Consider the following 27,981-nt stretch of genomic DNA (forward strand, 5'->3'; position numbering starts at 1 on the left):
TATAGTCTACATATACGCCTCTGTCTTAGACAGTCTACCTCCGTTATTTTCTAGTCTCGGACTTCGTCCAGATTAGCCTTTACACTACTCGTCCGCTTTCCGGAAGTCATCCGGATCAGATACAATACTCGTCCGTCCTCTGAAATAAGGGGCAATACTCGGGAAAGGGGCACAGCGCACGAGCTGAGGCTGAAGCCCTTTGGATCCGATAACCTTTGAGTATGACCTTAACAATGGGCAAAGTGGCATGATGGGATCAGATGTTGCAAGAGAACTACAACTCCAATAGAAATATGTGTTGAATAGTAAGTATGATCAGCCTACAGTAAAGCAATATACAAGCACAAGCATAATGCTGGTGATGGATAAGAAAATGCAAGAACACCACCATTCTGACGGAAACATGTAATTATGTTGCAAGTATGATTATCCTACGACAAAATAATATACAAGTGCGGACAGACTAGCGTCAACAGACAAGAATATGTAAGACAAGTACAATTCTGAACAGAAGTATGTGTCGTCTTGCAAGGATGATTCAAAGTAGATAGATCATTGCCTAGACTTATCTTCAAGACAGCTATTGGGACTGTTCACGCAGGGTTTATAAAATGTGATCAAGTCAATTACAATTCTAATATGCATGGCCACTGTCAGATTGAACAAGATACTAACCTCTAACTAACCATCCAACATCTTCTCCATGTCCTCTAGCGGCAAACTCTTCTACCTCTTCTAATGGTGCAAGTTCCTCACGATTGTCCTCTGAGGACTCTGCATGTCATATGTGTTTATCTGCGAGGGTCTGAAGTTGATACTTCGCAGTTTCTATAGGGGCAGCTTGTAGATCCGGCGTGAGCACTGGTGTGCAACAACATGAAACCCATTGACAAGGGCTCTCCTATGAGCTGGGGGAAGGGAGCAGCGACCATCTGCAATGTTAGTGTTTCACTTTGCTTTCCATAAGAGAAAAGTGAGGGGATCAATCCTTTGCGAACGCCATTGTGGAAGTAGGCTTTGAAATGGAATGGGAGAGCTCCAAGTCCAAGCTTTGGGTGAGATATGGTGTGAAATGGCCTCAGAGGGTTGCATGATAGACATGGAGACAGGTGAACTTTGAATGATTAAAAGCTCAATGAGCATATTTGCGTCAGTGCAAAAAAATTATGCAACGGACATTGCTGACAAGAATCAGTTCAAGGAAACTGGTGTCAAAAGTGAAACCTTACCTATTAAACTAGCGTGTTCCGTGGCTTTTGCACCCAGCTTGTAATCATCAGAACTGTTGACATTGTGAAGGGTATTCAGAGGTAGAAGCATTATCGAAGTACAGGGCTGTTGTAGCACCATATGTGAGCGGAAAAGAAGATCAAGGCTCAAATTTTCAATACCATTTCATGATCCGGGTGCGCCAAACGAATAATTGGTTATCAAAGACAAAGTGGTAAAAAGTAACACAAATAACATAATGCCCAACGTACAATTAACTTAGGATACCAATACAATGTCAAAGGAATATGAAGAAAAGTACTGCAAACTTCGATCAGGGAAGAGAAATGGCTACAAATCAGTAATACAACTACAAGTGAGAAAATCCAAAGAGTACAGAAGCACTGGAAGAGGCGTATGAGGACGAAAACCAATCATCAGACCAATCATTGTTTCATCCATGCATCACAGCACTTGCATAAGAGCCTGCGGTGAACTTCCTTAATGTGAAAAACTGAAGTAAGGGCTGCATGCTCACCATCAGATGAGTCAGAGCCCTTGGACTCAGCAATGCATGATATAGCTTCAGACAGCATATTCACTTCTGTCTGTGTGCAGTGCTTCTTTAGGTCCATGATGTGGATCTTGGACCTGAGCACGTCCAGACTTTTGGACTCCTTGGCCTTGAAGCTATGCATTTTGTTGAGGCATGGGGGCTGCGTTTCTGCAAGAGATGCGTTTATGTATGTACAATATGTGATATGGTCAACCCAGACTTTTAGAAAACGAGGGAGTGAAAGAAATATATCTTTGGACTGTGCAGCGTCAGAACACCGGGTTCCCGTATTACAGGAATAGTACTCACAATTGGGAGGTATTCGGGCTTCAGGGTTTGTGGGAAGTCAAGTGTCTGGGTGGCAATAACCTTTGTAGCGCCTTGGAAACATGGTAATGCAAGGAGCCATGCATTGCATTTCTCTATGATGTTATTCAAAGGGCAGAAGGAACCCAATCTGACCAAGCTAGGCGCCAAGCATGCTCCCACATCCTCAACAGCCTTCACTGTGACTGGCTTCTTTGGACCAACTGGGGACAAATTTTAAGTGTTAGACACGACCCTTTGAATACTTTAGCTCACCTGTGTGCTCATCTGGGTGGGACCTATCTTCTAGGTCTTCACATGCATTTGCAATAGCATTGCTAAATAAAGAAACTTCCATCTGAGCTTGAAGCATTCTCTCCTGCAATAAACATTGTGCTCCTCCTGGAAAGAATATTGTCTGTTCTTCTTGCTGGAGCTGCTTCTGCATTGCGACCACCCCAAGACTCACATCAAGGATCGTGGGAGTCGACCCATGCAAACAGCACCGAAGCAGTGACAAAGAGGGAGTCTGGAAGCTGGAGGTGATGTTAAAAAATATAAGAAAGATGTGAGAGTACTGATGGTGTCAGGTCCCTGTTTCTTGAGCCAAGATACAAGTGCTACCTCGGTCTGGTCATTTCCAATAAATTGATTTTTCAGAGGTCTCTCCCATGTAGAAAGAAAACATGGACAGATAATATTGAACACGTTGAAGTTGAAGAAAAGGGACTTGAAGGGCTTCTCAAGATTGTTTGATGCTTACACCTATACAGTAGGCTGGCGAGGGATGGCCAAGTGATGGCAATCAAATGGCGGTTGATTGGTTGATAGGTTCTGAAGTGATGACATCATGATGATGCCCAGTTGATGGTAATCAAACTATAAAACAATAGTAGGTTAGATGAATTATTATGTAATAAAGCATTTATAAAACTCAATAGGTGACTGAATCCATGTGACTTGCGACTTTGCAGGCTGGAGTCATGTTATCCCAGCTTCAGACTGTCATGAAAAGTTTGCAGCCTAACAGAGACAAATTGATATTTCAAAATGCAGATACAGATACAGAACACGAAACTACTAAGTCATAGTGTACGTGGAAGTGGTAGTGGACATGGAACAGGTAGCTGTGTTCTCATTCGGCTGGCCAATGTGGCAAACATCGGCCTCGCTGCACATCGCAGTCCCATAAGCAGTAGTAGAGAAATCATATATGTAAACTCACGTAATAGTGCAAAACTTGCGAAGGTCATTTGCAAATGAGGGGAAATCAGGATTGTCCTGCTGATGCAACAACAGGATGGCAGTTTTGCGTAATTCTTGGTGCACCTGGCTGATGGCCGGAAAGGTGGGCATGATGTCAGTGACGCCCCAAATGCTTATCAGCTTTGACAGCAGAGTTTGGTAGCACTGGTGATAAAAGTGAACAAAACGCACACCAGAAAAGTCGAAGGCACTTACAGTAGATCCTAATAATGCAAGTGTGTCAAATGGAGGATGTGGTGCATGCCTGAATGCCTCGGTATTGAGATCAGCCATAATGAGCCTCACTCAACATGTTGTGGTGGTGCAGAAGACAATATGATATATAATCTCCTTTGCAATCTGCTCTCTAAAAAAGAGAGCCAAACTGTTTGCCTACAACGCAAGATAAGGTTTGATAATAGAAAAGAATCTAGAGAACTCACTGCGATGGGGAGCGCATTCACATATGGGTGAATAAACATTTGCACAAGGCCCAGAACTTTGTCCCTTAGGGCTATGCCCCACATTGCATCACTTCTGAGGCCAAAGCCTGCGTGAGTGTCATCCATGGAATGAGCTATTACTCGCCTAGTATCATAAAGAAAGTGTGATAATCATGGACTCGCCTATCTGGAATCAGACCAGTGATTGAAAAGCAAGAATGACATGTACCATGAGCAACACCTCATTGTGCGCCATGGGCAACTTGGTCATTGTGGTCAAAACTAGAAAAGAATGAGCATCTGTAATCTGAATCCAGAAGTTGAGCTGCAGACCTTCTTCCAATTCTTCAGCTGCAACATTGGCCTTGAGAAGGCAGTGGGGCCAGATGGTACGAATGAGCTGACATCTGCATTCGGCATACTCATTAGTGACAACAAGATGAGGATTTTCTATCATGCCAAGACAAACCCTGATATGGAGCATCAGCCTAAGGTGCACAAGGGCTTTTTTCCACTTGGGACAAGCCCTCATGATCTTGTGTATGTTCAATTGAACAGCTGCGGCTGTTCTTTTGGGTCATGCCTGTGTGTCTGCGGGCATTGTGCCGAGAACACTACTAGGACCAGCCAACATAGCATTGACGGTAGATTCCTTCCAGGACATGGCAATCGACGAGTCAACTACAGAACGACCTTGCCAGAAAATGTCCGATAGGGTCACATTGTTATTGTCATCATCAGCATTCGGAAAGTAAAGCTCGGGAACAGAGGAGTAAAAACCTGCAGGGAACTCCACATGGTGAATTATTGTATGTGTCTTGTGCTTGCAGGCAATGCCGTCCTACAGAATTGTAGCATGCAATATTTGTACCATTTTAAGGTGGACTTACATGACGATACACTCCATGCATGACCCATTGATGCCAGTCTTGCCTCATACCCATGGCAGATTCAAAGGCGGACTGGCATCTTGATGGTTCCACACATCTGATCAGTAGAGGGGATGGCCCAATCGAGAGTGAACATACAGCAAGCACAAAAACAGGGACTTCATTACTCGGAGATGTTTCAAAAACTGGAAAGTGTTCAATGGGCATCACCATGTAAGCAACAAGAGAAATATGATTCTTGAGCTGGGAGGATGTCAATATATACTACCTATGAAATTAAACACCCATAGTTTTGTGACCAGCAGGTGGGCTCTGCACTCATATTAAGACATGTAGAATAGATTTGAAAGGCGTAGAAGTACTCACATAAAGGGGATACAATGTAGGCTGAGGGCCAAGGGAGAGATATCCCATGAAGTGATGGTGAAAGTGGGCAAACCCTGCCAGGAGACACATGTAATGTTTTGTGTGATTTGCACAATGAGGAAACAACAACTTACAGACAACATGGTCAAGCCAGCAAACTCGAGGTCATAAACATATGACTCGTGCTCGAGTCCTGAGCTGGGATCTTCATGTCGTCCAACAGCAATAGACATGATATACTAGTGGCTGAGTGAAACATGAGCGATATAGGCCGTATTTAAAGAGGAATACATACCTTGATGGCTGCAGTTAGTCATTAGAACATGGGTGTTTTTAATTATGTCAAAATTTCAACATGAGGCATTCAGTCAGAGTGCCATCGATGGAAGACTACATACATATCTGGAATACATACAAACTAGGCTGCCAATTCAGCCCCATCAAGAGATATCAGATGGTATTCAGGAACAATTGAATTGTAGTCGGTTTATGTACATAATATTTGGGAGGTTCTACCTTCAAATATGTTCCCCATGAATGGTATTTTTAACATGAGGCTTAGTGAGATGCCTGTGCACCATCAATAGTTCCTTGGATTTGATCGATATGCCATCACAGCAGTACAGATAGGCTACATATAGCCTCAGTGCTGCGATTAGGAATGTCCAGTCTTACAAGTCGCATGATACTCTAGTATGTTAGTTCTCGTAATCTAGCTCCACCTCAGAGTCATACATCTCTTCAAATTCGCCTACCAGTGACTCAGTGCTGCTACGGAAGTGCTCGGTGCAGCCCATCATTGGCGGACAGTCATCTTCCTGATCAGAATTACCATTATCGTCTCCTTCTTCATCTCCGCCTTCAGCCTCCTCTACAGTGTGTGGAACATCATGGAGGACTGCAGCCTGGACCTGCGTGTCAGAGTCATGAGAGAACACATGTCCTACCCCAAGACCAAAATGGAAGCGCATCATCATGTCGCGGTTGATGAATCTGTAAGAAAACCCCGTAAGCATCAAGTATGGGGCAATACCCTTACTGACCGATTGATATAATATTCGCGCCAATTGTCTTTGTCTCCTGCGCATGCTGACATGCCTAATCCATTGAGATGTTTCCTGCAACTGGCAATGAAGGTATAATGTGGCAACCGTGAAGTATGTCTGATGGATCCAGGAAGTCGAACGAGTACTCGTCATCCAGAGGTGGAAATCTCACTCGATCCAGGGTGGAGGTGTCCCAGGTGGAGAGCTGCTGCACAGGCTGGTACCAGCGAATCCATAAGAATTCCATGTGCAGTGGAGTATAGTCCACCATACCAACACCGATCACGATTACATTGATGTGGTAGATACCCAGAACCTTACCATAAGTAAATCTGTGACCTTGGGGCCCCATGTCATTGTCTGAGCGCAGCACCATGACATTGCAATGAGACGTCCATGGGTTGATGACATCTTGCCCTCTTCGAACATCATATATAATATGATTAACACCATTCTGTGACTCAACTGAGTCCCCTTCGTGAATCAGCTCCTGCCTTTCTGCACTCCCTTTCATTTTGCAGCTTGTGTGGCTTGCCTTCGAGTGCGAGCCAAGACCTCCTGACAAAGTTCCCTAGTATCATATGCCAAGCATACTGTCGCTTTAAATTTGTGGAACTGTTGGCCAACCAACAAAGTCAATGCGTCCATAATATCAAGGGTGAAATCAGAGTGCATGCAGAGCTTCGCTAGTCTGTGCCAATGTACCATTGTGAATAGCAACGTGAGAACTCTTGTATTGTGTGGTTTGGGAAGGAGATGGTCGAAGACAGGTATAGAGCACTGCAACATTGTGTCATTACTATACAGCCACGATAGAGAACAAACCCTACCTGGAGCAGGTCTTCAAAATTGCGGGCTGCCATTTGTTTCATCTCCAAGGAGTTGGCCGAAAACTTGTGGATGGTAGCTTGGCCAAACGTCGGAGTCTGCCTGAATCTGGTAGTAAAAATCAGTTGAATGTTGTGAGTGCATGTGAAGACACCACACCTCTGGTCTAATTCATGGATGAGAGCCTTATCCTGCACACAGATTATGCACAACAGGTGAATGAAAAGCGATTTCCAAATGCCAATCTCAAACTCATGTAAGAGATCGACAACAAGTGCGCAAAATATATTGAAGCCAAGAGGACCAAGTTGGTCCAAAAACACATTCCAAGTCACAGTTAGACTGTGTCCACTATGGGCATTCACTGAAGGCTCACTGAGGTGGAGACCCAGGACTGGGGTTTGAGAATTCGTTCAATAGGTGCGCTGCTAACAGCGTAGTCGTCCTTGTAAATCAGTTTGTGGGCAGAACTGACCATAGCTCATCGTCATGTGTTGTTGCGTTGCAAAGTCGCGCGTTGTTGTCGATCCTGAGACATGCCCATGTTCTGAATCTGATCCTTTGGTATCAGGCAACAAGGACATGGACATCCTCCTAGGTTTCAAACTGTAGTGATGAGTACTCTGATGAAATAATAATCAGATGGATAATTGCTCATAGAGTTCACATACTTCTCTGGATAATTTGCTGAATAAGTAAAAATCCTTGGGTAGAACCTGCACAAAATTCCATCACTGCAATGGATCACAATGCCATGTTTTTTGTACACCTCAAGAAACTCATCATCTAGTAGAATCTTCCACTGCTCATGGAAAAATTCTCTATGGCAGTGTGTTGCGCAGTCGCTAGTCATGCTATTCCCACCTATAAAATCTTTGAATGAGTCTGGGAGCTGCCAAAGTGTTAGCAATTAGACAATGTAGCAGAGCTAACACTGAACAGACACACCATCTCAAAATACACCACGTGATTGCTTAAATTGAGTGATGGCTTGCAATGCTGATACTTGGAAACATTGCCAAAGTACATGTAGGTAGGCCAAAGCTTGGAATTACTGAATGAAGTAAGCTGTGTTGTGTCAGACCAAAACCCAAGGGCAGCTATGACTCTGTGTAAGTCACAGTCAGGTTCCCCCAGTGATTCTTGCAATGCAGTGTGAGCATAATAGAACACTGGGGATGTGTACAAATTGCCATAAATTGAGATTTCGACGGCTAAATGGGGTGGAGTCCAACGCAGCTGGTACGGCTCATAATGGAAGAGCTTGTCATCTCGGGGATTAGCAAGCTTTTCCCATAAGACAGTGACCAGGGACTGATGATACAAGTGAGCAGCCGCTTCATAGACATGCGTGCCTAGATTTTTGATGGTGCACGACGAAGGCACCTCGATAGAAATCAGACTTCTTTGCCATCCAGCATCTTCATCTTCCCATTCCTCTCCATCTCCATTGTCATACTCATTCAAGCCAAGAACAGAATTGATGTTCTTCCACTTTGTAGTGGTCACGTCAACAGTGCAGAAGGAAGGCCCACCCAAGATGTCTAGCAGTTTTTTGTAGTCACCTTGTGACTTTTGCACCCCCTGATTCCAATACCAGTTGCCAAGCTGGAAGGAGGATTGATTTAGATAAGGGTGATAATCACTGGTAGGAGGTTTCAGGAGAACTTCAACGTCCTGGGTGCTGGGAGGTATGAATGAGAGGTCTGCTATTGTCACATATTCTTCTGGATCATGAGATGGAGGTCTTGCGGAGAAATATTGGTGCACTAGTCCAAAGATGTTTAGAGGGGTGTGAAACACTGTACACACAGGTAAGGCTGGCTGGGCTGCTGCATTGACAACATGTCCTACATATTGCGGAAGTTCATCATCAAGTTCCAGGGGAGCAGTCAGTGGGGGCTGGGGAAGCACATCCCTGAATCTCAGGGGCAGCTGTTGGTTCTGACGCCTTGGCCAGTGCTGTGCTAAACTCAACTCTTCTCCTTCATCAATGATCCCTGCTCCACTGTTATCACTTCCAATGCCTCCTGCAGGATTGGGAGGTGGGTCGGGCAAAGAAACTGACACTTCAGGATGAAGATACGCTGGCAAAGGGTTGGTTCCGTTAGGATGCAACGTAGATGGTAAAACCAGTGATGAGACATCTCCTGCTTGGAGGGCCGACTCTTTTGAAATCCGTGGCTTTTCCTGCGCCCAACGAACTCCTTGAGGGAGGAGATTGCCGATGACAGACACTTTTTCGTGGAATTACATGAGTGCTGGTGATGAGTGTAGTTGTTTTGCACAGTAAAAGATCGTTTACACACACATGTGTAACTAGGAGCTGACATGGAGGATTGTATAGTCACGAACTGTCCTCTAATGAGGTCTGATGGTGCGGTGTATCACTACACGTTGTCATGCATGGTATGGAGTTCATACCATGACATATACAAATAGCAGTGTAAAAGGAGATGATTAGGGAAGTATATGAGGATATATTTCTCACTATCATAAGCTTTGTTTCTATTTATTTAGTTGTATTTGTAGTTTCCATTAGTTTCTGTCTCTTTCCATTTGATCTTGTTTATTCAGCCACTTGATTACATCAGTGAGCCACTCAGATATGTTTGTAAGCATGTCATGTGATTGGTAATATTCTGATTTGTAAGGATTTTCCATGACTCGTCATGTTTAAGTCATGATTCATCATGCTTTGTAAGATTTTACTCATGTACTTTAGTAAGCAGCTGATTCAGCACACCCAAAAGGCTTGGTTTGTAAGCATAATCTTACCAATCCAGTGATGACTCATTGCTTAGTAAGGATGGCTTCTAAAATGTATATAGACTCCATTTTCACATAATATATAAGTTTTTTCCCCTTCCATTCTGTTCCCAAACTGTGTGGGAACGTAGGAATTTGAAGTGCAGGAGTTTTCCCACCTTCTGTCTCAACACTGTGAGATTACGAAGAAAGTGAAGGCCTATGAGTTGCCCTTGAAAACAATTGTATTCACTAGTCTAGATTGATTGTATACTATCTTACAGGGATCGCCTATACAATAATCTATCGTTTTACGTAAGTTTTACATATTCGAGCCACATTCAGTTCAGAGGTCCATATTACCTACTAGGTTTACATTAACCTGACAAAATATATACTACTCCTTTACTATTGAGAAGTGATCTAGCAAGGAAGTAATCTATTACCCTTTGGCCACCCACAAACACCACATTATCAACCGAGAAGTAGAAAATCCATTGACTGTGAACTTAAGGAGTAGGCACCTTAGTCTTATTGAAGTACAATTGTGATTGTATTTCACCTCAACTTATACAAGACCCTCAAGTAAGAAGACAATGTTCCTCAATGTATGCATGTCTCACTGGCTTTGTAGCGGTACCGTGAGTAGAGGTATGTGAAGTCAGGCACCATTACATACCTGCGTAATATGGTTTATCATGTATACACACAAACACAATGGTGTTAAGATGGCTGGGCTGCAGGGGAAGCGATACGGAGCCAATCTTACATGCTCCAAAACATAAACGATGTGATGGCACAGTGTTTGTCACCAGAATGATTGATGGCAGCCGAAATACCTGTTAAGAACCGGTTTGCTCAAACAGAGGTTGGAATGAATGTCCGAGGGACTTGGCCTCAGCTCGTACACTGTGCCTCTTACCTGAGTATGTGCCCTCAATTTCAGATGAAGTCCGATGATGGTCCAACGAAGTCCGGAGGACTTCTGGATGAGCATGGGAAACATCCAGACGAGTGTGGGAGAATTTCGGAGGAGTACAGGAAAGTCTGGAGGAGTTTCCACTGCATGGGAAGTAGAGAGACCCCAAGATTATGCCTATAGAGGAAACAGAATGGAGAGGAGACTGCAAGGGACAAAGTCCAAAGCAGGATAGGATAGGAGGGGTGGAACTATGACAGGAGGACAGGAGGTCCGAAGGTCAGGACATCTGGAGGTCCAGAGATCTGAAGGTCCGAAGGTCCAGAGATCTGAAGGTCCGAAGGTCCGAAGGTCCGAAGGTTGCAGATATAGTTCTGGAGGTATGGAGGACAAATAGGGGCTACATCAGATGTGGTCCAATGTAGAAACAAACAGAGGTGGACTACACTTAGGTAGAGTCGGAGAGGACGGGATTGGACCAAAGTCCAGAATGAGTGCCGGAAAGGCAAACTCCAGTCTAGGGAATCAATCCCTAGACTCGGAATGGAGATATAGGGGACAAATCCAAAGGTCCGGATTTCCAGCCTAGGGAAGGATTCCCTAGGCCTAATGGAAAGGCCAGAAACTTAGGTGGAGAAGTCCAAAAGAAGATTGGGCAAGTTTAAATCGAGAGGGAGCAAGTCTATGCTGATATTCAAACTAAGGAAACTGTACAGGAGTTGTACAGAGGTTTATATACTGGAAGGGATTTGAGAGGATCAGTAAGCCAGAGACTAATGCTATGTACAAGCATATGGAAAATATTAGTAAGTATGAACAGAACATAAGTAAATGAACTCGGAGATGAACAAAGTACAAGTATCAATAAGCAGAACGGTAACAGAGATAACTGAAGTCCGGAGTCAAGGGAATTACCATATGGGGATAGACACTGATTTAAGGTTTAGGCTCGGATATGATGTATAGGTTGGATGCGGAGATCCAGAGAGGTGGATATCGGATCAGGCGTCTGGATATCAATCCGGAATCGGATGGGATGTACTCAAGGTAGATAGGACAAGGGATGGATGATGCAGGCTAACTGCGGAGGTCTGGAGGTGTATGGATATGGATGCATGGATATGCAGAGCTGCAGGGATCCGGATGTGCAAGGATATGGATGGATATGGATCTGGAGACATGGAAGGGGGGTCTGGAGGTCCGGACATGGCATGGGAACATCTTCAGATGTAGGTCCAGAATGCGGGATATGACAATACCAGGAAAGCAATGGCACTGGTGTGATTGGACTACACGGGGCATTATATAAATAACTTCGAGTGGAGGTGCATTGCACTTACATGTCTGCACCATCGTCTCCTTCCTCTGAGGGCTGGAGCCTGGAATGTACGCAATTCAGGCCTGATTCCAATGTCATCAAAATGTTGGTGAGGATCTTAACTGCACGCCATGGTATACTCCATTATCACGGCCAAACAGGCAGACTGACAATGTTTCAATGGTTAGTTGCTTTCATGAACACAAAGACTTCTCTCACTTGTATGTGCTACACTTAGGCCAACCACCCGACATGGACATCAGATACACCCCTCACAATTTGAGGCATACTGTTGTCCTGCATGATTTGGGAATCATGCATGGACATGACTACTAGGTATCCCCCTAAAAGACAAAGTCTGTTAGCTTAGTCCTCAGACTAGTCAACCCATACCTTGGTATCAAACCTTGGTCCAATAGTTTCAGTTTTCCCTCAGTGATTCATGAATCCACCATGTTTTGAAGAAAAGTCATATGTGAGATGGGAATCACATAATGACCTAGTTGATATGAGAAGCAAAATAAAGTTTAAGGTATTGCCTTTCCTTTGGCTTATTCACTTTGGCTAGAGAAACCCATAGAGAAAAGTTCAAAGCCTAACAAAAACCTATCTAAAAAGCCCGCGTATTGTGTACTATTATTTGTTCCATTATTTCTGAGTTGTTTTCTCTAGTGTTTCTTTACTTTACTTTTCTATTAGGATGCTCTGACTAATCAGATGCTTCATAAAATTGTACCTACAGGGTATGATGTCATAATGATGTCATAGGACTTCACCTACACTCCTGCAGGTATTTTGGTTGAAAGATATGATATCATAGTGATGTCATAATGATGTCATGTTCCATTGCTAGAACATTCCAATGACTCATAATGACTCATAATGACTCATAATGACTCAGAGTGACTCGGAATGATGTCATTATCCCACCATGAATATTCTGAAATGTTCTTTTGCACCTGCTAGAACATTCTGCTCCAGTTTTTGGAATATTCTTCTCACATTCTGAAGTCATTACATCACCTTTTTACTTACATAATATTCCCACACAAAATGTATATAAGGAGAGCCCATTCTCCCCAAAAAAATAGATCTCCCACTTGTTGCATTCAAGAACTCCCACTTGAGCAAATTGAACTCTTACCTAAGAAGCTTCAGTCTGAACAAATTGCTGCTTACAAAGCCCATTTCCTTTGTAAGAACTGTCCAGACAAGTGCAGGGAAAGTGTTTCCCTTGAGATTACGTAAGTTTCTTGTGATAGAAACCCAGTTTTGTGAGACCAGTGTTCTCACCACGTAGTGTTTACTGACCAACACAAGCTTTGGTCAACGTTGTTATTTGTGAGACCAGCGTTCTCACCAGGTATTTGTATACTGACCAACACGAGCTTTGGTCATTGTTGTTATTTGTCATTGTTGTTATTTATCATTGTTTTTCTATTTGTCATTTGTTGTTATTTGTGAGACTAGCGTTCTCACCAGGTATTTGTATATTGACCAACATGAGCTTTGGTCCACGTAATCACATTTGAGACCAGCTTCTCAACAGTTAACTGTATATTCAGGAAACCAGTTCAAGTGTCTAGACAGTATATCCTAGACAATCCCATAGTTTCAATCAGAAATAATAAAGCTCTGGCTAAGTTAATTTAACTGATTGGTTTAGCGAGCCTCCCAAGAACTCACACATTATCTACCACGAAAGAAGAAAAGTCGTAGACTGTGTTAATCGAGGACTGGCAAGAAGTCTTATCCAGCGTAATTGTGGTGTCATTACATTCTTACACGTTTTCATATAAGACCCTCAGTTATTAAGACACCGTGATGTGCATGTATTCTGCTACCCCTGCTGCCTTTGCGCGCAACAGGGGGAAAATATGTCGAAGTGTCGATATTCCCATGGACTACAAGAATATGTCAAGGGGAGTATGTTGCTGAATGCGCAACCAGCACTTGCGGATACATGTGTTAGTGAGGCTTCCTTGATCGAAAGGAAGCATTGCTAATATTTCATCTAGTTAATGTTGAGATATTCATCGGGAGAGCATGCATACCTGCTACATATTATCCCCAACAAGGTACGTGTTTCAAATGGTACACAAAATTTACTCATATCTTCATAGAAGATAGTTTCTGGAAGCTTCTATGGTACAATTGAACTTAGGATCGTGATCAGGAGTTGAAATACCTACTCATCATTGGGCATGGTGATGGTTGAGACAGCCTGCTTTGAGACTATCAAAATTTATCTCGCAGAATACATCAATAATCCTGTGTTCTATATTTAGGTGTGAGATATGGTTCATTATACAGCGCGGAGGTGGAAGCACACCTCACCATCATTCTTATGCGCTTTGTGTGACGACTTGCAACCATTCAGTATTTCGAACTAATTCAAAGCAGTTATATTACAGAAACACCATACGGGTATGAGGACACCAGAATCGATACGTGACTTGAGGATTTTTTGAGTAGGGTAGATAGACACTATTTGCTACAAACTACAGCTACTGATACTTTTACTATTGTCAGAGGCCAGACAGATGATGGAAAGTGGAAAAGAGTTAATGAACAGGCGTGAGGGGTTTATATACTGAATGACTTTGGTAATCAAACTCCACTGGCAACATCCAGAATTGCCACAATGTGCAAGGTGTGTCAGCTCAATTTGGTTGGAGTTTCATTCATGGCTGACACATTGTGCATGAACCTTTTCTCACCGACATCCATTACCATCCCGCCCTCCTGCCCGCGGCGGTGCACCTCGGACTTTGGAGCCGCCTGTTATATCTCGTTCTTTCCTTGGTTGGCATTCTGGTTCTGTGCCTTTCATCTTACCCATACCGATTTATGTTTGATCTATTTTATAGCATACTGTATTTCATATTGTTAGACATTCTTTTTGAATATAATGATATTGTTGACTCAAGCATTGACTGGAATTGAGTGTTGAGTGCTTGCTCGGTTTGTGAGCACTACTGGTCCTGAATGACACACATTCTTCACCAAGGAATAGGCTTAAATTTATAGTTAGACAAGGATACCCCTTTGGCTGGCTCTATGACAAGATATTATGTTTACAGTAACAACTCAGGAAATACATTACTCCCCTTTGCTGTAGTTCCCTCATTTTGGGGTTTTACTTTAAAGTAGTAGTCACCACTTGGGCGCACTTTGTGTTTCCAATGGTTATCGTTATCCGGCTATACTAGACTATTATCTGCGCTCGTTATAACACTCGCTCTGCATTTGCACTCACTTTGCGCATCCGTTTCCTTATCCGGTATTCTCCCACACAACGTGTGCCTTAGCATACACTTTCTCATGCTTGTGCTTACCTTAGTGCGCTCTCTCACACTTCACTCACTTCGCTTTTCCTCTCACGCTTTCGCACATCCATCGCACTACAAGGGTCTTTCATTCATCTGGTTCTGTGTTCAGTAGCAGTCCCCTTTAGGGTCAAACGTTCTTGCATTCTGCGAGTATAGCAGCTAGGCAGAGCCAAGACTCACTTAAACTGGTTGAGCATTTTAGATATTTCATATCAGCCCAGCCAGGTTGAGATCGCCTCACCAGTATACTCCAACTAGAAGAGTTACAGGACTCTGCCATTGAAGATTACCCAGTGGAGTGAGTGCAATTCTGATGATTACATCCCATCAGCATTAACAAAACCACTTTCCGTGGCAGTGTTCAGCATGAGCACAGGGTATTTGTGAATCTAATAGATTCCTATCCAGGCCTTTTAGATCATCTCACAAAGGGTGAGGAGGAGGACGTTATTCACATAGGAGAATTGGTAAGTTCTTTATTTTGGAAGATCATTACACTCACCCTTTGCAGTTGGGTAAAGGAGCCTCTGGCGCGTGAGGCGATGATACCAAGACCCTCAAATCTGCTGTCCTCGAATGGCTTGTGCCCAGAGGACAGGCAGGGATACCGCCCCTCTCCCAGAATATTAAGTCCGACCGTGGGTTTAATCACAAAGTCACTGGTGTGCTGCTCTGACCTGCAGGCCTTGACTGGTCAAATGCAGAGTACGTCTTTTCACCTTATTAGTTAACAATCCTAACACTTCCCAGAACCAAGCAGAGTCCAAAGAGCAGCGAAACACTGTTCACAGTGATCAGTGGCCCATGTTCTTGTATGCTGGGTATGACTATGATCCCAAAGATCCATGGAAGGGCCTACTCCAAAGCGAGATACTGGTCTTTGTAAACTCATTTTATTGGCAATGAAGTTCTCAATCCAAATTATTTTCAGGGTTTTAAACATATCTTTAGGTCCCCGAGCTCGGTGGACAAGGAGCCAAAGGCCACGCGCTCCGGCAATGCTTACCTTCACAGCATGAATTTTGTAACTCAAGCATCCTTAGCTTATGTTGCTACACAGGCATGCAAATTTAAACGTACATGCCTTCCCCTGCCGATTGTTCCCTTAGGTTTGGTTTTTGCTAAGCTCCTCATCTGTATTTTCACATACTGATACGGTCACAGACTCAGAAAAATTTTATCATAGCATTCTTGACCTGTTGGAGGATCTTGATGAGAGTGAGGAAGTTGCTGACCTTATGACATGGTGGACGCAGTTTGTCAACCCTCATCAACTTAAAGCCATTTATGTTAACGCCTTACATAGTCGCATTTTTCCTAATTCTTCTTCTTCACAGCGCAGTATCAGCAAAAACAGTGCACTGTCAAAGATTCAGGAAAAACGCACTGCCTTGCAAGAGCGAGTCGCTGCCAGTACTAATTAATTAATTATCTTGTAACTGTACTGTCTCTAGGACTAATGCAATTGATATTGTTGTGAATGCAACTCAGCGTCAGACCATCCACTCAGATGGTACGTTCAGCCATTAAAAGCTGGAGATATAGTAGATGTATTTGGTTCAGTACAACTATCTTGATAAGAGCTTTATAACCCTTTGTCATCCGACAGTGTTTATCTCTTCAAATCTGTTTCCTGGCAATTTCTTCCATTCCCTTCCAATGTTCTTGAAATCTACTGTGACACTTCAGGTTCGTGTACGGGATTCTGGTATCCTCACCTTAACCTCGGATTTCAGTCTAACCTTCCTGAACATCCCCCAGTTGCAGATATCTTCTTCTTTGAGGCACTCTGCGTCGCATCTGCTATTCATGATGCTGTCACTCAGATTCCTGTTAACGGATGTCTTGCTATCTACACCGATAGCTTAAAAACAGTGTATACGTTCAACACTCTATCGGCTGGGCCAGGATACAATCGACTCCTTGTGGATGCAGTTGAAATCATCTTGGTCTTCAATGTGGACTTTAGAGTTTTTCATGTGGCAGGAGAAGATAATGTAGTTGCAGATCACCTCTCATTGGTGTGCGAGAGAGGCGGTAAGTTGCTCTCTGGGGCTCAGAATCATGTCCTTCCAACCTCCTCGGAATGTGCTGGGGGTATCCTGGAAATGATTCCATCCTTGGTGGAGGCCCGGCAACCTCTCAGGAATGCTTGGCCAATGGAACAGCTCATTCATGAGTGTTCCGTTAATCTTGGGCTTGCTCTTGACAAGTCTACTAACCAAACTTACTCATCTGCTCTCAATTCTTACATTACTTTCTGCGACCTCCATCATCTTACCATCGATCCAACACCTGACACACACTCTCTCTTGGTCAAGTTCATGTCTGCTCACATTAACCTGTGCTCAGTTGACAACTACTTGTCAGGAATCGGCAGTATACTCAAAGAGTTTTATCCACAGGTTCATCAAAATTAGTGCTCTCATCTCATCTCACATACATTGAGGCCCTTAGGGGTGCTAAGCATTATTATGGGATTCCTATATGTAGGGTCCCTGATTTGCTGGCTATATCCTCGCCATCTGCATATCAATGAGACCTGAGCAAGGACAATTAGGTGGATTTAAATAGCACATCTGGACCTGGAAGGAGCAAAGGCCTAGAATGCAACGGCAGAACTTCTGCAGTTCCCATTTTTCCTGATGAACTGGAAATTTGTTACCATTTGCAGTAGTCAACCCCCTGGTGAGATGATCGAAAGTAGCTACACATGTGTGATATATCCTGATACATCAGAATGGACAGTGGATAATTACAGATCATGATGTATCAGAGTTTTTGGCTTACTGTACTCTTTAGATGTATCATAATGACAATATGACCTGAGTTTCTCATCCCATAGTTTGCTAATGTAAATCAAAAGACTATGGTGAGGCCAGGCTGCCACATTTTCCTTATCCTCCTTCGCTCATGCCATATTTGCCTTTTCAATATTCATTCACGCTGAACCTGCAGCCTTTCAATACCAATGCCAACTCCTTTAAAGACTCTATTAATTAGAATGATTCTGCACTATATCATTCACCCCCATCTCTTTGGGACCTGCTACATGGCCACCTGACATGGCATACACGCTCAGGCTCTTGCCTGCAGTACCTCAACATGACTGCCAAATACACCTAGCATGGGCACGTCACTCCACACTAACCAGGATATACTTTTGCCTGCAGTACCTTGAAATGACATCAAACATGCCTAGCATGGGCACATCACCTCATACTAACTAGAGTATGTCTGTGAATCTACCAGATGGACACACCATCTAACTCACATCCAGATACTGCAGAGATCGCTGCGATACCAACAACTCCTCCTGGGCTGCAAGAAATTCAAACCATCCTATACTAACCCACTGTGCTCTGCTGAACCTGAATACATCTCAGAAGGCTCAAGTGAAGGCATGGAAAGCTTCCCGCAAGCTTTCTGCTGAACAGCAGAAGGAGGCTGAAGATGTCCTAACTACTGCAATTCAACAGCTCCTTGCAGATGAAAATGAGAAGATCAGCACCCTCGCTCATGTGACTTAGGATAAGATTAAAAACTCATGGGAGGCAAGAAACATTACAAAGCAAATCAGAATGCACAACTAGCCAATATCCTTATACATGCAAAAGCATAGGAAGTTAACACAGGTCAGTCCTGTCACTTGTCATCATTTTTGCAACCATCATGCTAACTAAAACAATAGACTGACTTTGTGGTACAAAATATTCGCTTGAATGCATAATTCAACCCCCGAGGAACAACAGGAATACATTGACAAACTCAATGAGCAATGTGCTCTTCAGAATATAGAGTGTTCGCCACTGCTGCAGCACAAAATGTCCAGTAAATGTTAGACAATGTCTTCAAGATGGTAGGTTTAATACGGCATCATGTCTTACACCTTCCTAATGAATCCCTAGCTAGATAGCCTTGCAGGAGGATGTCCTCCAAATGGAGGCTGATGAAATCAGCGAAAGCTGGAGCAATGGGTATGCATGTCAGGTCAAAGTACATCCTTTCTTGCTTTCCCGCCAGTATTATATTGATATGAACGTTGTAGACATTGATGAGCAGGAGGGTACAAATCATGCAATGTGTTGGCACTCCTCCGCTTAATTCTTGGCTAAGTACTTTTTTTTCCATATCTGATAAGAAACGCTACTAACCATCATGTTTTAGGAACTATAATTAAGAGATGTGATGTTTGTATCAACTACACAAACTTCAACACCGCCATTAAAGAGAAGCTTGGGATTGATATGAAAGGCTGACCTGAGGGCATTCCATTCCAATCTCCCACCAGCCTCAGCCCTTCTAAAGCTCTGAAATGCACTTAAAGATGGCTCTTGCCATCGGTTCTGCATGTCCCCACGTCAAAGGGAGGAATATAGCACGTAAGTATGCAACTAGCCACACGCCTCAAGAGAGGAGAGACCGTTGGTAAGCCCCACAAGAAATATTCTGACACTGGGATAGCCAGAAAATGCAATAGAAAGGAGCACAGATGCCCCAGAAAGTGTGCACGAGGGTCTAGGTCATCTGTACAGCCTCCAAGAGCACAGCGTTTATAAGTCACATTTGATGAGGATACCAGCGAGGATGAAGCTTAGTTATTTGTTTTGTAGGTTTGAGGTCTCCTAGTATACATAGATTAATTACAATTTGAATTAGCTACTTATATACAAAATCTGGCTGAAATCTATAAGCATGGTGGGGAGATACTCAAGCTCACTGTTGTACATAGCCAGCATGAAGGTTTGGTGATGACATGGATTGCCTAATTTGGCTCCCAGACACATAGGATGGACATAGCTGAGGGCCTGCACTTGGTATCTACACCACCAGCACCTTATACCATCATCAAGGCTCTCCTTTATTGAATAATTAGTCATTTGGGTGCGTACAGCCAATTTTCAGTCGACTTGGAGCGCCATCAGAGGAAGGACCTATGATAATCCCTATGGAACCCAGGTCAGCATCAGGACATAAGTTGACACAAAGACCACTTCACCCAGGTTGGCATCTGAACACCCACATCTACTTTGAGTGTCAACCTGGGAGAATGTCTGGACATCTGTGGAGGGGGTGGCGGTATGTCAGGTTGAGGTCTGGACTTGGGCTATTGCTTGACAGATATTAAGCTCAAATAGCCTAGCTAGTGGAACGAGACAATATTTGACATTAAATGCAAGAGTTGGACTCCCGCTTTTTGCAACTTCTATTGGACGCAAAATCAGAACATAATGAGGCTATTACTACAAAAGTGCAACTCAAACTGGTGCAAAACTAGATATTATTTTTCATCAGTATAGACAACATCAAAATTTTCATCGTCATTTTCATTCCATTCCTGACGCAACCACTTTGCCTTTCTCTGTCATCTCTCATCTAAGCCCAATCTGACATGCTCAGGACTCAAGCTTGCGCCTGTAGACCTGCTGGACTTCAACATCCTATCAGCTGACTTGCCTCAGTTGGCAGAAGCCGTCAGGCCATTCAAAACTTCCAGGCCACATGAAGAAAAGGTTTTTACATAATTGTTTTTTGGCTCCTGCAGCTGTTCTAAACACGCCTACCTACTTAAAGTCAGAAAAAACACATTTTTGAAATTTTTGGGAACCTGAGTCAGAGTCCAGACAAATTTTTGCTCTCAGGTGAACCTAGGATGGCCTAGGATGGCATCCGACAAAAAACTCAAAATCTGTCTGGACAAGTTGTGGCCTCTGCTGACCCGGGTTCCATAGGGATTATCACGGGTCCTGCCATCAGCCCCACCTGTCAAGTCTAATTAGGGCGGGTAGGTGGGAACTACAGGCGACAATCTTAGTACGTATAACATTACACCCATATATCAGAAGTTATGTCCAGAATTTGAAATTTGAGGCCCATGGTATCACAATATCAGTACGTACAATGTTACACCCATATATCAGAAGTTATGCCCAGAATTAGAAATTTGGGGCCCATGCTGTCACAATCTTAGTACGTACAATGTTACACCCATATATCGGAAGTTATGCCCAGAATTAGACATTTGGGGCCCATGCTGTCACAATCTTAGTACATATGTTACGCCCATATATCGGAAGTTATGTCCAGAATTTGAAATTTGGGGCCCATGGTGTCACAATCTTAGTACATACAACGTTACACCCTTCCCATATATCAGAAGTTATGTCCAGAATCTGAAATTTGAGGCCCATGATATCACAATCTTAGTACGTACAATGTTACACCCATATATCGGAAGTTATGCCCAGAATTAGAAATTTGGGGCCCATGCTGTCACAATCTTAGTACATATGTTACGCCCATATATCGGAAGTTATGTCCAGAATTTGAAATTTGGGGCCCATGGTGTCACAATCTTAGTACATACAACGTTACAACACACCCTTCCCATATATCAGAAGTTATGTCCAGAATCTGAAATTTGAGGCCCATGATATCACAATCTTAGTACGTACAATGTTACACCCATATATCAGAAGTTATACCCAGAATTTGAAATTTGGGGCCCATGGTATCACAATCTTAGTACGTACAATGTTACACCCATATATCAGAAGTTATGCCCAGAATTAGAAATTTGGGGCCCATGCTGTCACAATCTTAGTACATACAACGTTACGCCCATATATCAGAAGTTACGTCCAGAATTTGAAATTTGGGGCCCATGCTGTCACAATCTTAGTACATACAACGTTACAACCCATATATCAGAAGTTATGTCCAGAATTAGAAATTTGGGGCCCATGGTATCACAATCTTAGTACGTACAATGTTACAACACCCATATATCAGAAGTTATGCCCAGAATTAGAAATTTGGGGCCCATGCTGTCACAATCTTAGTACGTACAATGTTACACCCCATATATCGGAAGTTTATGCCCAGAATTAGAAATTTGGGGCCCATGGTATCACAATCTTAGTATGTACAATGTTACGCCCATATATCAGAAGTTATGTCCAGAATTTGAAATTTGGGGCCCATGGTGTCACAATCTTAGTACATACAACGTTACAACACCCTTCCCATATATCAGAAGTTATGTCCAGAATCTGAAATTTGAGGCCCATGGTATCACAATCTTAGTACGTACAATGTTACACCCATATATCAGAAGTTATACCCAGAATTTGAAGTTTGGGGCCCACGGTGTCACAATCTTAGTACGTACAATGGGGAATAGCCAATTGTACGTACTAAGATTGTGACACTGTGGGCCCAAAACTTCAAATTCTGGGTATAACTTCTGATATATGGGTGTAACATTGTACGTACTAAGATTGTGACAGCATGGGCCCCAAATTTCAAATTCTGGGTATAACTTCTGATATATGTGTGTAACGTTGTACGTACTAAGATTGTGACACCATGGGCATCAAATTTCAAATTCTCCTCTGTGGACGATTGAGTCACCATTAGTTACAAACATTGATCGAACAAAATTTGAATACTCTGTTGCTAAGTCTAATCCATCAGCATTGCACAGCGGGGCTAGACACTGGCAGCTATTCTGCTTATGTATGTTAGATATCAGAATTACTAACGTTGCAGCTATATATATTACCCTTTGACTGTAATCTAGAAATGGCGTCCAGGATCTGAGTATATCGCAATAAAAAATAAATTTTGCTACAGAAACTAGGCGTCTTAATGGCTGACTCAGGGCCCAGCCTGAAGGGTCTGAGGGCCGAGGCCGGGCCTGGCACATCACTAATGGCTAGCGCCAGTAACCAAGATCAGAATTCCCAGGCAGAGACTAGACCTCAGAGGACGTCCTAGACTGACAGTAATTACGTCCTAGCAAGCTTAGCCTTGAGCTGGGATCTAATTTTGTGTACTACATATTGGCGTCACAGAGCGTCACTCGGTGCTGTCACTCTCCAAACTCCACCAATCGGATTGACTGTGCTACAACGCCACAAGTTAAGCGTTCATTTCTGTGGATTGAATGTTCTGCCAGTGATAGGCTTGGTGGACTAAATTCCAATTGGATTATCAGGGTCCTCATAGGCGGTTATCGACCCTTCTTACTAGACTCACCGCTGCCAAGTCTCATTTTATTTCGCTCCCAGTCTATTGGCACTTGCCTAAGTCGCTCAGCTACAATTAAGTATGGTGAATAACAGAACTTCACCTCAATACAACCCATCTCTTTCTTCCTACAATGCCTACAATTACTATGCCTGGTGCTCTTCTTGCACTCAGCGCTCCTTCTCATGCAGAACAGGTCGATTCCTCGACAGACACCACAGAGGCTGGCAATATTCCTTGGTGTTGGCCCATATGGCAACAGCACACTATGCTGGGTTCAACTCCCTTATCCGTAAACATAACGGAGGACACTCCCAGCGCCTGGAAGTCCCTCAAGATCCATCAGGCAGTCTTGACATTTGCTAACAATTTCTGGGCTATTGAGGATGCTGCCCAAGTGGATTACATTAAAAAGATCGCCCTGATAACGACAATGAAGGTCGACAACATTGGCTGGACTATTGCCATGCCAATTGGTCAAACTGGAAAATAAATAGTACCGTTGACGTGGTACTGGCTGAACGTGGCCTCGACCCATATTCAGTTATGAAGCGTCTCAAGGTGGCAAATGTGAGATTTATTTATTTTGTCTCTATACTGCGCTCTCATTGATTATTTCAATAAGCTTCCTGATCTTGCCACCTCGCAGGTCGCACTTGCCTACTCAGGCCTTGCAGAGGCACTTTTTGGCCCTGAATCTTTCACAGAGGACGGTATTGCACTCAAGGAGCCAGTCCGGCGCTTCCTAGATGCTCTTGTGGCCCACCATTGGGCAAAGAATAGGAAGTCTATTGTACGTGAAAGGGGTAGGCTCGGAAAGTTAAAAAACAAAGTAGATGAGACGTGGCAAGGTATACTTTTAACAATATTACCTTTTAATACCTAATTCTGTTTGTCCAGAATTCTCATCTATGGCAGAGCAAAACAAACGTCTGGACACTGAATACATTAGAGCCTGGCTGAAGGACGTAGATGGACTCACAAAAATCCTTACTCGGTATGGCGATCGAGAGTCGCTGAAGCAGCTTTCAGAGCAGCAAGAAACGCTCAGCGACCTTCTTCAAGGCTTAGGGATTGACATAAATGGTGGAAGCAAAAACCGTGCGTTAACCTTGCTTACATATCTTCATTACTATCATCTTACGCTTTTTTTGGAGATAGGTCTACCAAAGCCACTGCGCCAGGCGCTTTCATTCCTTGCCACTCAACAAGATATTACTCTACTTGCAGCGTCCATCCAGGACCAATTGAAACTTTGTGATCCAAACACAACGCCAGCAGAATCAGTACCCTCGTTTGACCCAGATGCAACCAACAATTGCGACTTCCAGTGGTCGGAAGGTGTGGAGCAATACAGCAGCATGTCCGAGGATGACCTATGGACGATCCTTGGACTTCCAGAAAAGCAAATACCGTTCTTTAACCTTTTGCAAGATCCCTATGGCAATTGCGACCCTTGGACTGAGGACGGTCAAGCCTGGTTGAAAGAAAATGGGGAGTCTCTTGCTCTCCGCTGGCATCAACTTGTTGGTCTCGTCAAGATGGTCAATAATGCATTTTGTGGAATGCCCGTCTTGCTCATGGACGAAGTGGGCTTAGGCAAAACCATTCAAGTCACCGCCTTAATTGCCATACTTTCATTCTATCGTGAATTTTATGCTGTGCACAACTGCTTTCCTGGTAAAATAGGTACGCCATACCTGTTAAAGTTCCCGCTGTGCTGGAGCTCTGATCTGACATAAATCAAATTAGCTGCAAAGCGGTGGAGGAGCGACTCTCCAAACATTCCAAATCTTCCAGTGATGCTTGTCATCCCAGCCAATCTGGTACCCCAGTTTACTTCGGAGTTGCACCGGTATCTTCAGCGGGGAACTTTTGACATTCTACCATATCTGGCTACTTGGGGCAGTCGACGAACCTGGTGGGAAGACATTTGGAGCAGGTCAATGCAGCCTGAAGGGCGGAGAATTATCTTGACTACTCCCAAGGTATGGACGTAATTCTATTTTGTCTACAAAGCTCAATATTTTTCCTGCACCCAGGCTTTAGAATCCGACTGTGACCGCATTTTTGAGGCGAATAATCTTTGCCCAACAAAACATCCCCGACAAAAATCCAACTATACCATAGATGCGCCAAGCACAGCTTATGGGCGCAAATTCTTGTTAGGATTGGTGGACGAGGCCCATAATTACAGAAATGTAAAAAAGGGTTACTGGGCGATATTTTGCCTTCGCTTGCTATGTCAGGCAATGGTTGCTATGACGGCCACACCCATCACCTCTCGACCTCTTGTGAGTGACTAATGCTATTTATCAACCCACTCAGTCTTTAACGTTAATTTTTCCTTCTTCATTTGGTCAGGATGTGTGGAATATTGGACGATACCTGGGTCTGGAGCTATTTGGCAGCGCTTATGATGATGAGGCCCTGAAAATGGTTCGTCAACTGCGTACTGCTGCTGCAAAGGATCGCAAGCGCTTTCAACAAGGTGACCGCATTGCCACAATAATCATGGGAACGGTAAAGGGTGATGCCGATGTTGAGGTCCCCAGCCTGTATCGTAGTCAGATGCTGATGTGGATTGGCATCATCAGAGAAAGGTTTTCTGGCATTGTTATACGGCGCACAATCTGGTCTGTCGATAGTTGTGGTGCCAGGATATCGGGCTTGGCTCCATTCCAGGAGCATAATCTCCTTGTGAAGCTGTACAGCCATGAGGTGGATAATCTGGAGCGCATTGCCAAGGATTTGGTAGAGGAAGGCGGCACTAGAGCAGCAAAGTTTGCTTCTGGCTCGGTACAATTTGTTTCATTCACCCTCATTCAAGCACTTACCAATCTATCCAGGATTTTTACACGCAGGTCCGCAGGGCTTTATTGCACCCCAGCTGCAACACGGGATATCCATGGGCAAATCCCTCCAGTTTGGACGAGTGGAAGAAGGACCCATCTCGCAAACTCGACGTTCTTGCACAAGTCATTTGTTGGCATCAGGAGCTTGACGGCCATCCACCTCTCCATGTTGTGGATGATAAGCTAACAGCGTCATCTGCAAATCTTGACGTCACTACTAGCAGTATTGCAGACTCTACGCCCCATGACAAAATACTTGTCTACTGTGCATTCCCTTCTAGCTATACACAGGTGCTCAAGGTAGGTGATCATTCCAATTTGCTTTATCGCAATTTAGTAATGTCAATTGTTTGAACTACAGGTTTTAGAGCTCAACGGCATCAAGACTTTACAGATCCACGGCAAATTGTCAACCTCCACTAGAACCAATATCATTTCCCAATTCAAAGTAGTGGACGTGATGGTCCTCGTGTCTTAATCATGTCCAACGTTGGGCTAACGGGTCTCAATTTACCCTGTGCAAATATATTGATCATTGTGGTCAGCATTCGCTTTTCATCCACTCTCCCACCCTTTCATCGGCTATTTCCCCCACGCTTATGCAATTGCAGGACTCACTTTGGTCTGCCACGGATGAAGGGCAGCTGATTGGACGTATCTATCGTCCCCCCCAACCAAAGACCGTCCATATTTACAGAATTGTCGCCGCTGACACTCAGGACGTCTTTCTGAACAATATCTCCTTCAGTAAGGCGGCCATTCTTGACGCATTCACTGGGGCAACACCCAGTTTACGTACGTATCGGCTTGCCACTCTCTACAGTTCAAAATCTAATTGACGCTACACTGCAGGCTCTCTGTTCAATGATGACGACGAAGCGGAGGAAATGAGCACACTTCCTGAGATTGAAGACTCAGATGTCCGTTTGGAGAAGGGGAAAACAAAGTTAAAAACATCAAAGGCTCGCTCCTCAACAAAGAAAGGAGGCCGAGCTAAAGGTAAGGGAACAGACCGGCCTTCGGGAAGGCCATCCGAGAAACGGGTCGTTGAACCTGTTAATGAAGACTCTGTGATCAAGAAAGCTCGAGTTGCCCCTCCCAGCTTTATCGTCCATGATGAGGGCAGCGATTTGCCACCAATTGCCCAGGAGGTCCAGTCAAGCGTTATTGTTGCAGCGGATACTGGTACCAAGAGCGGTAACTCGCAGTTGGGCTCTTCAGTAAGGCTCTAATATCGCTCCCCCCCCCAATCCTAATCTAATGCGGTGAAAAATACTCAGGAGCAGAGCCCCTTGTGCCCAGAAGCGTCTCCCAGACCGAAGTCTCCACCCGCTCTAAGTGCCGCGGTGGATGCAGAGAGTGGAGATATTACACAGTTGGAAGCTCAGGTGAGCATCATATTATATGTAGCGGGTCAACACTCCGTTAAAATGTTATCAGGCTTGCATCTCCTCTAAAGACGACGTCTCCAAAGGTAGTGCAAAAGAAGCCAATGCTATGCAATCCCAGAGATGCCAAGACTCCCAGCCTCTTAAGCGTGCAGCTGACTCTAGTCTAGAGAATCGGGCATCAAAAGTGCAAAAATCGACTTCTGGAGGTGATAGCGACGTTTCCACATTTCTCGCTGATATGCAGCAACGCGGCATAGAAGTTGAACAATTATTTGCTTTTCTTAAATCCCTACCAAGTGAGCGAAACTTTCTCTAGTCAGCCGTATACGCCTTTAACATCTTTCGTATTAACAGATTCATCCTCCCAGAATCCGGACCACCCATTGGCGTCTTTCATTCCAGGATTGAGTGCAGCCACTGGACTTTCAGCGCCTGCGCCGTTGAACCCTACTGATAGCCGGAAGTAGGGACTGGATTGTGTCGTTGTTTGCCTTCAAG

General features: G+C 43.9%; 8 protein-coding genes across 8 annotated transcripts; 3 read left to right on the forward strand and 5 right to left on the reverse strand.

Moving 5' to 3' along the window:
• Window positions 1-670: 670 nt before the first annotated feature.
• On the reverse strand, window positions 671-3,610 carry DFJ58DRAFT_847891 (uncharacterized protein; the record flags this gene model as incomplete). The annotated part of the gene is made up of 8 exons (XM_041393532.1): window positions 671-774; window positions 1,230-1,335; window positions 1,482-1,537; window positions 1,748-1,925; window positions 2,075-2,295; window positions 2,348-2,607; window positions 3,297-3,481; window positions 3,533-3,610. 8 exons carry the CDS (start codon window positions 3,608-3,610, stop codon window positions 671-673), a joined length of 1,188 nt encoding a protein of 395 aa, XP_041235941.1.
• Window positions 3,611-4,336: 726 nt separating this feature from the next.
• On the reverse strand, window positions 4,337-5,248 carry DFJ58DRAFT_736189 (uncharacterized protein; the record flags this gene model as incomplete). Its single annotated transcript, XM_041386754.1, has 6 exons — window positions 4,337-4,600; window positions 4,650-4,721; window positions 4,788-4,892; window positions 4,934-4,961; window positions 5,016-5,089; window positions 5,150-5,248. The coding sequence occupies 6 exons, from the start codon at window positions 5,246-5,248 to the stop codon at window positions 4,337-4,339; spliced, it is 642 nt and encodes a 213-aa protein (XP_041235942.1).
• Window positions 5,249-6,113: 865 nt separating this feature from the next.
• On the reverse strand, window positions 6,114-6,575 carry DFJ58DRAFT_670975 (uncharacterized protein; the record flags this gene model as incomplete). The annotated part of the gene is made up of 1 exon (XM_041382911.1): window positions 6,114-6,575. The coding sequence occupies one exon, from the start codon at window positions 6,573-6,575 to the stop codon at window positions 6,114-6,116; it is 462 nt and encodes a 153-aa protein (XP_041235943.1).
• A 310-nt stretch (window positions 6,576-6,885) lies between these two features.
• On the reverse strand, window positions 6,886-7,215 carry DFJ58DRAFT_643689 (uncharacterized protein; the record flags this gene model as incomplete). The annotated part of the gene is made up of 2 exons (XM_041381384.1): window positions 6,886-6,997; window positions 7,049-7,215. Coding segments are annotated over 2 exons (279 nt in total), but the record flags the coding sequence as incomplete, so codon positions are not given.
• A 1,389-nt stretch (window positions 7,216-8,604) lies between these two features.
• On the reverse strand, window positions 8,605-9,222 carry DFJ58DRAFT_847894 (uncharacterized protein; the record flags this gene model as incomplete). Its single annotated transcript, XM_041393533.1, has 3 exons — window positions 8,605-8,658; window positions 8,702-9,126; window positions 9,201-9,222. 3 exons carry the CDS (start codon window positions 9,220-9,222, stop codon window positions 8,605-8,607), a joined length of 501 nt encoding a protein of 166 aa, XP_041235945.1.
• Window positions 9,223-15,198: 5,976 nt separating this feature from the next.
• On the forward strand, window positions 15,199-16,630 carry DFJ58DRAFT_719467 (uncharacterized protein; the record flags this gene model as incomplete). Its single annotated transcript, XM_041384636.1, has 9 exons — window positions 15,199-15,302; window positions 15,538-15,673; window positions 15,718-15,721; window positions 15,746-15,868; window positions 15,890-15,915; window positions 15,957-16,088; window positions 16,138-16,266; window positions 16,316-16,465; window positions 16,544-16,630. The coding sequence occupies 9 exons, from the start codon at window positions 15,199-15,201 to the stop codon at window positions 16,628-16,630; spliced, it is 891 nt and encodes a 296-aa protein (XP_041235946.1).
• A 235-nt stretch (window positions 16,631-16,865) lies between these two features.
• DFJ58DRAFT_736191 (uncharacterized protein) lies at window positions 16,866-18,736 on the forward strand (the record flags this gene model as incomplete). The annotated part of the gene is made up of 3 exons (XM_041386755.1): window positions 16,866-16,895; window positions 16,943-17,611; window positions 18,593-18,736. 3 exons carry the CDS (start codon window positions 16,866-16,868, stop codon window positions 18,734-18,736), a joined length of 843 nt encoding a protein of 280 aa, XP_041235947.1.
• Window positions 18,737-23,370: 4,634 nt separating this feature from the next.
• On the forward strand, window positions 23,371-27,950 carry DFJ58DRAFT_736192 (P-loop containing nucleoside triphosphate hydrolase protein; the record flags this gene model as incomplete). The annotated part of the gene is made up of 15 exons (XM_041386756.1): window positions 23,371-23,713; window positions 23,782-23,807; window positions 23,863-24,088; window positions 24,138-24,338; window positions 24,399-24,926; window positions 24,990-25,225; window positions 25,280-25,531; window positions 25,602-26,036; window positions 26,087-26,392; window positions 26,454-26,549; window positions 26,638-26,887; window positions 26,945-27,312; window positions 27,373-27,480; window positions 27,533-27,779; window positions 27,838-27,950. The coding sequence occupies 15 exons, from the start codon at window positions 23,371-23,373 to the stop codon at window positions 27,948-27,950; spliced, it is 3,735 nt and encodes a 1,244-aa protein (XP_041235948.1).
• Window positions 27,951-27,981: the final 31 nt, after the last annotated feature.

Source organism: Suillus subalutaceus (assembly GCF_016647625.1).
Source record: "Suillus subalutaceus strain FC151 chromosome Unknown DFJ58scaffold_254, whole genome shotgun sequence".
NCBI classification, from domain to species: Eukaryota; Fungi; Basidiomycota; class Agaricomycetes; order Boletales; family Suillaceae; genus Suillus; species Suillus subalutaceus.